Below are 11,083 nucleotides of genomic sequence, written 5' to 3' on the forward strand. Positions count from 1 at the left end.
TAACTGACATTTAGTTTTAATTGTAACTTAAAAGTGAGCTCAGTGGTTTGACTTGTTATGAAAATGGAGACAATACCAATTTGTAAAGAAGTAACAATGATTGTACTTATGATTTATTTGTTCTGTCTAAATGTGCATTTGCCTCTGTTCCTTTAGTCTCAGCCAAATTGATGTTTTTTGTTCTTATTTGTGTGAAACTATGAAACTATTCCCACGTTACCATGGAAGCTGTCTTTTTGAATGACAGTCTTCCTTCCTAGGCGTGGTACAGCAAGACCTTGGTCTTATTCATTCAGTCTCTTATGCTGTTGCCATTTGAGGCAGGAATAGACGAAGAAACAATTGTTTTGATGTATCGCTATGACACATACTTTTTTCATTGTCACAGCTGTGCGAAGCTACCTGTTTAAGAATATTGTGTTTTCTTTGAATCCCCAGAACTTATTGAGAATGTGAAGTTGATACATAAACCAGTGTCTTTGCAGCCGAGAGGACTGATCAACAAGGGAAACTGGTGCTATATCAACGCTGTATCCTTTTCATGCTTCATATTTTATTGTTCTTTTGATTTTAACTACTTGGTTGTTAGTTTCTTGATGTTACATTGTTATTAAGCCAAATGGCCCAAGTCTCAGGGCACGTGTGCCACTGTAAAAATATTACTTGGTTGTAACGTTGTTTCAAAACCTTTATAGGGCCTGCTCGTTTGATGGCATTTAGATTGCTAACAACTTAGTTATTTTGAGGTATATCTGGTTCATTTGATATCTTAACATCAGTCGCGTGTAAATGTGATAAGATATTGCTGACAACAATGCTGTGATTTTGGTGTCTGTTTCTTTGTTTAGTGTTGGGATTTTTTTTCTCTCAAACTGGTGGAAAATTTGAGACTTTTCCCACGTGTATTTTAACTAATTGAATGCAAAAGACGTCTCAATTTTAAGACTTTTAAAGACCACCGGGGATTTCCTCAGTTTAAAACTTAATCACACATTTGCATCAAATGCAGATATCTTTAAGTAGCTTGTCATAATACCTTTCCTACACATCATTTTTCATCTTGACTCTGAACACACAGACTCTACAGGCCCTGATTGCCTGCCCTCCCATGTATCACCTGATGAAGTCCATTCCTCTGCACAATGAAACGCAGAGACCATGCACCTCCACACCCATGATAGACAACTTGTAAGTAGCATTTCTACAAGTTTATATCTTTTTATTAAAAAGCATCAGCCATACAGACATCGCAGTTGTTTGTGTCTCTCAGTGTAAGACTGGTGAACGAGTTCAACAATATGCCCGTGCCATCTAAAGCCAAACAGCAGGGTAAGATATTAACACAGCATGCCCAAAGATATTTGCGTCATTTCCTGTTGGCGTCACTGATGATTTAAGATTCCTAACTGTGTTTACAGCTGTTGGAGATAAGGTCACAAAAGACATCCGACCTGGTGCACCTTTTGAACCAACTTACATTTACAAACTCCTCACTCTCATCAAATCAAGTCTTTCTGAGAAGGTAAACCACGGTGTCAGCTTTATATAAACACTGCAAATCAGCATGTAAGGGTGTTTTTGTTTTTAAATAACAGTTTAAATGTACTTCTTGTGGGACAGACAGTGCCCACGGGAGGTTTTGTTGTATTTAAGAAACATTTTAGCAGGACATAACTTATTTCCTATTTAACATTCAACCTGCTGATTCAAGTCTGAATCGGTTTTAATTAAGAAAAGAACTCTGATGCACTGTAGGAGATGGTTATCTTCGATATTTAATGAGGCTTCCTTTCATCCTGCCTCTTACTGTGTGCATGCTTTCTTTCTGTTTACCTCAGTGAATGAGTTTGCTTTTTTTTTTTTTTTTTTTAATGTCTGCAAGATTTTTATTTGACTTTAGGCATTCTTTGAAGAGTTAATGTGGCTGATGTCCTTATGCTTTAATCTCAGGGTCGACAAGAGGACGCGGAGGAGTATCTTGGGTTCACGCTCAATGGATTGCATGAGGAGATGCTAGCATTGAAGAAACTAATCTCGCCTCAGGAAGAGAGTAAGTAACTTGTCTATGAATAGCATATGCCAGGTTAAGTCTAAGCATGCTTTGCCCTTTTTTGCTTATGTTATCTTTAGAGTAACTTCCCTAGTGTTGGCCTAAATTAATTCTAAATAGAAACAAAAAGCTAGTATTGCAGCATATTAAATCATTTCCCTCTTTTCCTTTTTCTATTTTTTTTTTATTATAAGCTGAAATCATTTTAATTGACTCTTGCCAAAATGGAAAAATGGCTCAGAGGGAAACTTCACATCCAGCTTGGTCTGGGCAGAGCTGCTGCTACTGAGAGCCTGAAGTGCCTGAGTGAAGCTGTGGACATATTCTCATGCCTTCATCATTAGACCAAACATTATAACAATTCTGATAACTTTACAACCAAAGGCCAAAGGACTGCTAGCTAAGCTTTGACATGGAAATTGTTCCAGAGTTTACAGTAAACCCTTTTGGCCGTTTTTACAAAACGCAGCCAAAGCAAAGGCTTATTTAATGTGTTGTTAGTTTGCTGGCAGCCACCCATATGCGGGGGTGTTTTTCACAGGTATTGTGGAGCTCTTCCCATCACAGAATGAATTAATGACTGTTGATATAGCACTTTTATTTATTTTTATTTTGAAAGGAGCACTGGCAATTGTCCAGCAAATGAGAATCTACTCAAATGAGAGCCAATCAATCCAAAACTTATAGCCCTGTAGTTCAGAATGGAAGATATTTGTACTTATCTCAGTTAAGACGGCTCAGTTTTAGAAGAGATTTTGCTTTCATGCACTTTAAAGATCAAATAGCTGTTCTTCAGAGTGGTTTACATTTATTTATGTTTTTTTTAACAGAAGCTCTCACACCTAATGGGCCAGAGTCCGAGCCAGGTGTGGAGGAGGATGGTGCTGATAAGGAGGAGGAAGGTAGTGAGGATGAGTGGGAGCAAGTGGGTCCCCGAAACAAGACTTCAATCACTCGCCAAGCTGACTTTGTCCGCACACCCATAACTGATATCTTTGGTGGACACATCAGGTACATGCCAGATTGCTGTGAAACCCTCTGTATAGGAAGAAGTTCTGATTAAACTTAATAATGTTGCATTGTCTTGCTTCCTGTTATACACCAATCAAAAATTTGTATCGGCTCCATCTGCGAGTCCTCAGCTGGTTACTGGGTTAAAGATTTTGACCTCGTTTCATGGTGACATCACAAATTAGTCATCCACCCCCAGTTTTTTCCAGCTCTTCTCCAGCACGCACCACAGCACTTCAGAATGGCAGCCCATGTGGGTCAGTGCGGTCAAAAGTCTCGACAGCATGACGTGGGGCAACCATCCACAAACAAAGGTCTTAACTTTCAGACAAATTGCAAAGTTAAGAATCTGCGGCTGTTGCCTGACTAAATAATATGTTCTGCGAGGTTCTGGTCTGGCACGGTGATGGTGTACGCTGGTTGCACAGTGTTTTAAATGTCCTTAAGGATTTTTTTCTCCGAAATGGTTGTGAGAGAAACTGAATATAGGCATGTGTTTACAGAGTGGTGGGTATGCCCACAGAGCTTGGCTATAACCCATCTACTCCTTTTAAACCGCTGTTCAGAGAAATTGGTTTGACTTGGGGAATTACAGCAGTAATCATTAGTAGATTATCATCTTTCTTGAATTTAAAGGTTTAATTAAATGACTTGCATGATTATAGTGAAAGCTGTAAACTGCAAAACAAACTGAATCCCTCTGAGTAGTTTTAACAGGAATTTCAGAAAGTGGTTAGAAAGTGCATCATAATGTATTTGAGCTGATTGTGTTATGTTGTATGTTTTGACTACTGAGAGGTAATATTATTAAAAATCTTGCTGGTATTGGTTTACAGTTCTAACAACTGGCTGTTTTGCTTCTTTCTTAGATCGGTGGTGTATCAGCAAAACTCTAAAGAGTCGGCCACTCTGCAGCCATTCTTTACCCTGCAGCTGGACATCCAGTCAGACAAGATCCGCACTGTCCAGGAAGCTCTCGAAACCTTGGTGGCTCGAGAGTCAGTCCAGGGCTACACTTCTAAAACCAAGCAAGAGGTATTAGAAAAGTAAACTTTGATGACATGTTTCAGTTCAGATCGGTGTTGCGTTGCAGTTTTGTGATCTCGAATTCCATTTTTTTCCCCTTTCTTTTTTTTCTTAATGTTTTTTCTGACTTTAACAGATCACACAAAATAACGTGATTTTGTGTAGTAATTTATTTTTGGAATTGATGTTTAGATGAAGAGTGATGTTGGGTACACACTGTAGAACACAACATCACTGATTTCATCACACATATTGTAATCATTGCCTTGAACCATGGTATAGACCCAACAACAACTAAAGGAGGAGGAAAACTTCAGGGATCGGTGCAACAGTGCTGTGTTAGAACATCAGGCTAGAAGAACTGGTGCAGGAACATCTGCTCCACAGCTGTATAATAAGCATTTTTTTGGGGGGGGGGGATCTTACGTTGGTCTTTTTGTCCTGAAATGTTACCTTGGTACTTCTAAAAGCCAGAGAATATAAAAACACTAGTTGCTGCTTTGAACGTCTTAGCTGATTTTATTTCCAGCAAAATGTTAAAGCCTTGCTTTGTGTTCACTTTTTTTGACAAATTTTATTTCTACAGTTAGTTTTGTAACTGTGAAACTGTATTATTTAATGTGCATGGTAAATTCTGCGACTGCTCACTGTTCTCGCTGTTGCTTTCAGATTGAGATAAGCCGAAGGGTTACTCTAGAAGAGCTGCCCCCTGTGCTGGTGCTCCATCTCAAGAGATTTGTTTTTGAAAAGTCTGGAGGCTGCCAGAAACTGACAAAGAATATTGATTACCCCGTTGACTTGGAAATCAGCAAAGGTATGGCTCGATCAACACTCCACTGAGGTGTCAGTGTCATTGCAAGGCCTTTAATTCGATTTACCTAGTCTATATACGTGTCAGTGTTATACTTGGTTCATGAACAGCCCACAGTGCCTTTAAGAGTTGATCCAGATAATTGGTGTGCACCATAACAAAGCAGACTGGCAAAAGTTGAGAAGTGTATATTGTTTTTGTTTTTTGTTTCAAGCTTTTCGAATTAATGTTTAAAAAAATGTGGTTTTTAAAGTGATATTGAGTTTAATACTGTGCTGTAGTCAAATATGCCACAAGTGAATGTGATAAAATTGAGCTTACAGCTGCAGTTTATACCATCAAATTATGACATTTCAACTTCTTGATTTGACAGAAATTGTGCAAACTCAGATGTGTTTCCAAGTGACTCTTCAGACCTCACTGCTTGTTAATTACAGCAACATCAGCATGATTTTCATTAAAGGCTGTCAAATTTCACATTGCAACAGTAAAACATGGTGCAGAACGTTCTGTTTTTTTTAGTCCTGGTTTAAGCAGTCATTAAAAACATCATGGTCTAATTAGTGGATTTTCTTTCAGATCTTTTGTCCTCTGGAGTGCGAAGCAAAGTTGTGAAAGGCCAAAGAACTTACAGGCTCTTTGCAGGTTTGTGTTTTGTTAATTTGGGCCATATTGTTTTTATATCTGCTGCATAATGTTGTAATTAAGCTTTATTTTATACTCTGTTGTCACTCTGGGAGTTAGTAATTCATTGTGATGCGATTCCACTGACCACAAAATAACAATGCTGCCAAGGGTGAAAAAAGATTGCTGTTCTGTCTTGTTGAACCTCAGCTGGTTCTTTCATTTCACGCCAGGAAATTATTTTGGATAGTAATACAAAAAACACAAACATCACTCAGCTCAAGCAAAAGCCACATTAAACATCCTGTTTTATTTTCAAGTGTTGAGCAATATACAAAATATGAAAAATGCACAAACAACTGTCAATAACAAGCTCGAGCTTGGAATGGTTTGAGTTCTGCTTTATCCCTAATATGTCAGAGAAATAGATTTAGTGATTAGGATATCAGGAACATAGTCATGTTAAAAAAATTCAAAGGTCATATCAGGGAACAAAGTCATCTTCCTTAGCGGGTTTTAAAATTGGGTAAATACAGCCTCAACAACATAATTTCACACAGTGTCATTTTTTTAGTTAATTAAAGTCAAGCCAAAAATGCAGGAGTGAAGCTTAAATACATCTTTACTGCTTTCAAAGGAATTAAGAGGGTAAATAGCAGCCAGGTGCAACTGATCATTGGCAACACCTCAGTAAAAGCAGACATTTTGGCAGTTTGCTGGTCTGCAGCATTCAGGCGCGTGTTTGTAAAATACCACAATCTTGGGAGTGGGTGTTCCAACGAATTCACCCCAAGGCCTGGCTGGGTATTTCTCAGAAACTGCAGGTTACCCAAGAGTTAAATCATTTGTAGTTAGCATGTTAAAACTGAACAAGTATGACTGGTTTGGAAGGTTTGCCAACAGAACGCCTCTTCTCTCTATAAAGAGCGTGGCAGAACAGCTTAGGTTTGCAAAGTTGCATCTGAACAAACCACAACACCTCTGGAACAATGTCCTTTGGGACAGATGAGACCAAATTAGAGATGTTTGACCACAATGCACGGCACCACGTCACTGAGTGGACCAAGAACTGATTCCTGTGTCTTCCAAAGTATTCTAGAATCAAATGTTAGGCCATCTGACAACCAGAGGACTCCTAGATTAGGCGATGCAACAGGATAATGTTCCCAACCACAGCAGCAAATCTACAATAATGACTGAAAAATAAGAGAATCGGTGTTCTAGTATTCCAGTCAAAGAACAGGCCTCAACCCCATTGAAATGTTGTGTGATGTGACCTTGAGAGCTGTGCATAAATGAATGCCCGCAAACCTAAATGAACCAAAGCAAACACAATTCCCAACCATGTGAGAGAATGAAGCTGACACATAAAGCTGCTTATGCATTTTTGGTTTATTTATTCTTAAATATATGAGGAGACATTGTAATATGTACTGTAGGTATAGTGTATTCTTTACGCTACACCAATGTGCTGATCACCTGATCTTTACTGGCTTGCTTTTACTTAAGAATTGCTGGCACTACAGTGCCCAACATTGAGGTCATGGATGAGTAATACCTTAAATAAAATTTTCCACTTTTCTCCAACTTCACCAGTTGTGTATCACCATGGAAACAGTGCGACAGGCGGTCATTACACCACGGATGTCTTCCACATCGGTCTTAACGGCTGGCTGCGCATTGACGACCAGACAGTGAAGGTCATCAACCAGTACCAGGTGGTGAAGCAGACTGCAGAGCGCACCGCCTACCTGCTGTACTACCGTCGCGTCGACCTGCTGTAGACACACACGCACATCCCAACGTACATGCAAGATACCCTGAATATATTCACAAACACACACAGAACATGCATCCTCAATGCACTCGTTGACAGTACATCTACACACGACACAGACACACAAAACTAATGAACAGGAACACTGCCTAACTTGTTCTCTTGCAAGATTTTCCTCTTCTTCCCTCCTGTCCCCGCTTTCCTGAGAACCAGCTTTTCCAACACCTTTTTCCTCGTCTCCTTTTTTTCTTCTCCTTTTCTTAAGAAGAGAGGCAAGCTGCATTCACAAAGATTTCCCTGTGACTGCTCTCTTCTCTGTGCACCACTGCTGTGTTTTGAGTTCCTCTTTTTTTGATTTATTTTTAAAGCAGCAAGGAAGGACTGTTGAATAGGCAGATTGGGGTTGCAGGTTAGGACCTGAGACTCACCTCTGACTGAGCCCACAGCTCGGCTCAAACAGTGGACTCACTCATGCAAGAAAAACTATCCACCACGGGCTGCAAATGGACTATCAGTGTTTGCCTTTTTAGTTAAGGGGGAACTGTCGGCCTAGTGAATTTGCAGCAGTTTAAAAGCCTGTTAATTGCCCTCGTGCATTGAAAAGGCCCAGCACCAGCATTATCACAAGTCTCTCCTCCCAAGGCCAGGTTTCTTCTTTGCCACCACCACAACCACCACCAACTCCTTCTCCTCCGTTTTGTCACTTTTATGATGCTTTTTAAGTCTACTGGAGCCATCAAAAACATCGGGGGGCGGGAAGTGAGTTGGGAATGGGAACTGAACGTTTTTGTTGTTTTTGAGGTCCTTCTTATGTTATTCGGGTTTAGATTTAGGGGGTAAAAGAAAAAATATCTACAAAATATTAATGAGCTTTAGAACTTAATAAGCTTCTGTGCACAAAATATAAACTGATTGATTACAAGTACAGTAAAATGCATAATTTACCAATATTTAGATTCAAATGTAAAGGAAAAAAGTCTAAGGTCTAGCTGACTGAATGCCTGTTTGGGTTCTGAAGGAATGTGCCTGTTTTTTTTTTTGTTTTGTTTTGTTTTGTTCTTTTAAGACTCAGTTCTTACACTGGAGAAGTGGCAGCCAGTTAAGACAGATCCCACTGCAAACCCCACCCTTGTACATTTTCTTCTCCTATCATGATTTTTAATTGTTTGTCTTTTCTTATGTAAAGGTTCCATCTGTGTACTGGTGGCTTATCAGTGTAGTTTTGAGCCACACCATCTTCCTTAACCCCCAACTCAGCAGAAAGCAGGGGGGCTGCCTTAGGTTCATTGTGTGACGTTTTTCCACTCAGTGTACGAGTCTAACCCTAATCAGGCAGCGACTGCAAGTCTAATGTAGGTGAAGAGTAAAGGGAATGTACCTGACACCTGTGTATTTACTCTTTTGTGGCTCCGTGGCTCCTCACAGTGGAGGGAGGAAAACTGAGTGTTGCGGGGAAGTTGGACAACATCTGTGCTAAGCTCTGCATAAAGACCCCAGGCATGCACATAAAAGGAGCTAGTGTTTGCTTTTGTTGAAGATGATTTTATTTTCTGTTGATGATTTCACTTATTGTGATGATTTTTGTTTATGTCACTAAAAAAAATGTTAGGTTTATTTCTTTTCTGTTTTTCTTCGTCATTGATCATTTATCGGATGTCCTAATGCTCTTGCTCCCTTCAGAACAATATGCTTGCATTTAAGTTGGTTTGAAAAGAAATTACAGCGGCTAAAGCACAACAAATAAAATTGAACTAGTTCTTTGCTTGAATTTTATTTCAATTTATGTCATGGGGTTTTTTTTTTGTTTGTTTGTTTTGCTCAAGGCCCATTTTATTCCAACCACCATTGTCAGTATCTCAGTATTAACACAGCAGCACAAGTATTTTCACATGATTTTATACAATAAGAACTGGGGACATAGGCGAGATAGTGGTTAACCATTTCCCTGCCTCTGATCAAAGAAAAGCTGCAGTGTAATGACATTTATTTTCTTTTATTTTAAGAGCTTTGTGTGAATTTAATAAGTCTCTTGAAATGGGAATCAATGAGAAAGTTGGTTCCTATCTTTAAATTAAAGTTTAGTAACATAGTAACATTTTTCAAAATTACACACTAGATTTAAAGTATTTTAGCATCGTTACGTGGTGAAAATATTGATTAAAGTTCCTTGTAGGTTTTCAAATCAGAAGCCTTCCCCACGTGAAACCAAAGGTCAACATTATATATAGGCCCTACAGCCTACCATTCACTTTATATCCTACCATTTTTCATTCAGTCTCGTTGCCATTTGTCATCACAGTCCGCTGATCGTCACACACAGGGAATGGCATGCTGCTTAGATAGTCAGTACATCCTAAAATCTGGTTCAGTCTTGCCGCTGGCTTCGTAGTCATTTCTGCACACATTGTGACATTGTTGATTTGCATTCTTTCTTTTCCCTTTTTAAAGAATGTTTGGATGATGGGACTTTAGAACAGATGGCTTATGCTTTCAGTTGTATAGTTTTTATCTCGGTCTCAGATGGCTGGTCAGGAAATGTGCTGGTGAAATGCTTCAATGATGTCTTTCTTTCAGTATGTGCTCCTAACTCTAATGTCTGCTGGGAACTGTTGGGATATTATTGACATAAAAAAAAATCTATACTGTCTTTTAATTTCAAGCCTCCAGCATCTATTTTGTTTATTGTTCAAATAAAGGATTGTGCAAAAAGCAGTTTGCTAATCAAGTGTAGTCTAAAGACTACCTGGCTTCATTATCCGCTGAAAACCTTTGCAGCCTCTACTCCGCGGCCTGGCTTACAGAAACATGTGCACAATAAACTGAAACAACAAACAAACCCAAAATGATCCACAGAGTCTTGGTCTACCACACATGCTTTAATTGGTCTCTTGTTTCTGTATGTCAACATGTACTATGTGTAGTATTTGTAGTATGTTATATCTCCCCCTCCTGTGGTCTCACTGGCAGCCTCAGTGCTCTTTAAGGCCATGGCTGCTCTCGCCTCCGTTTGGTTTAATGGGAAGCAGACCTATCATTGAAAAATTTGCAGTGTAAGGGTTTTCTGCCCTTTAGTGTTCTTTACTATTTATTCCTTTCTTACTATAGCTCACTCCTCTACTGCAATGTGGCTTTACTGTGAAATTTACAGTGGAGTGTAGTATTTTTCTTGTTAACGTTAGAAGGCTACTTTAAGATCTTCCCTATTATAGCCTGAAAAGAAAATGTCACGTTGGAACATCTACAGACAGACCACCTTTACTAACAAAGAGGCTCTCTCAACTGTTTCAGGAATGATGTCGTGGCCTGCTCCTACCTATGGTTTGTTTTTGTTTTTTGATTTCAAAACTAGGGCCTATTTTTCAACAGCAAGTATTGCACCATTCACTACCAGATCTTAAGTGCAAGAATGCATGGAACTGGTTCAGCACCACATGTTATTTTCTGTAATGTGAGAATATTGTTGGGCCAAGGTGACGGAAGCAACAGGAATTAGTGATTATTCTGAGTCTCTTTAGGCAACAAAGTCAAACCACATGTAGTGGAGCAGTTGAGTTTTACCACACAAACAACTAAACTGTTAACTACAGCGAGGCACATGTTTTGGTAGACAGAAGAACCATTTAAACACTTCAAGCTGCAAACACTACAGGACACGTGGTACTACTGCTACTTTCAGCTACTCCCTTTTAAGGGTTATCACAGCAGATCATCTGCCTCCATCCTGCACTACAACCATGAACCTTCTCTTAAGTCTTCCTCTTTAACTGCTGCCTGGCAGCTCCAT

General features: G+C 39.3%; 1 protein-coding gene across 2 annotated transcripts in view; it reads left to right on the forward strand.

Moving 5' to 3' along the window:
- usp10 (ubiquitin specific peptidase 10) overlaps window positions 1-10,029 on the forward strand; it is a 21,192-nt gene extending 11,163 nt beyond the window's left edge. For both annotated transcript variants that reach the window (XM_085269622.1, XM_085269626.1), the window contains 10 exons: window positions 439-530; window positions 1,079-1,188; window positions 1,271-1,329; window positions 1,419-1,522; window positions 1,951-2,050; window positions 2,881-3,061; window positions 3,931-4,096; window positions 4,757-4,901; window positions 5,478-5,543; window positions 7,119-10,029. In XM_085269622.1, coding sequence (XP_085125748.1) covers window positions 439-530; window positions 1,079-1,188; window positions 1,271-1,329; window positions 1,419-1,522; window positions 1,951-2,050; window positions 2,881-3,061; window positions 3,931-4,096; window positions 4,757-4,901; window positions 5,478-5,543; window positions 7,119-7,306 — 1,211 coding nt within the window. In that variant the 3' untranslated portion in view covers window positions 7,307-10,029. The remainder of the gene's footprint in view (window positions 1-438; window positions 531-1,078; window positions 1,189-1,270; window positions 1,330-1,418; window positions 1,523-1,950; window positions 2,051-2,880; window positions 3,062-3,930; window positions 4,097-4,756; window positions 4,902-5,477; window positions 5,544-7,118) is intronic.
- The last annotated feature ends 1,054 nt before the right edge of the window (window positions 10,030-11,083 follow it).

The sequence above is a fragment of the Mchenga conophoros genome, linkage group LG1, assembly GCF_057382185.1.
Source record: "Mchenga conophoros isolate Kocher_MC1m ecotype Shallow Benthic linkage group LG1, M_conophoros_male_GT1.1, whole genome shotgun sequence".
Taxonomy (NCBI): Eukaryota; Metazoa; Chordata; class Actinopteri; order Cichliformes; family Cichlidae; genus Mchenga; species Mchenga conophoros.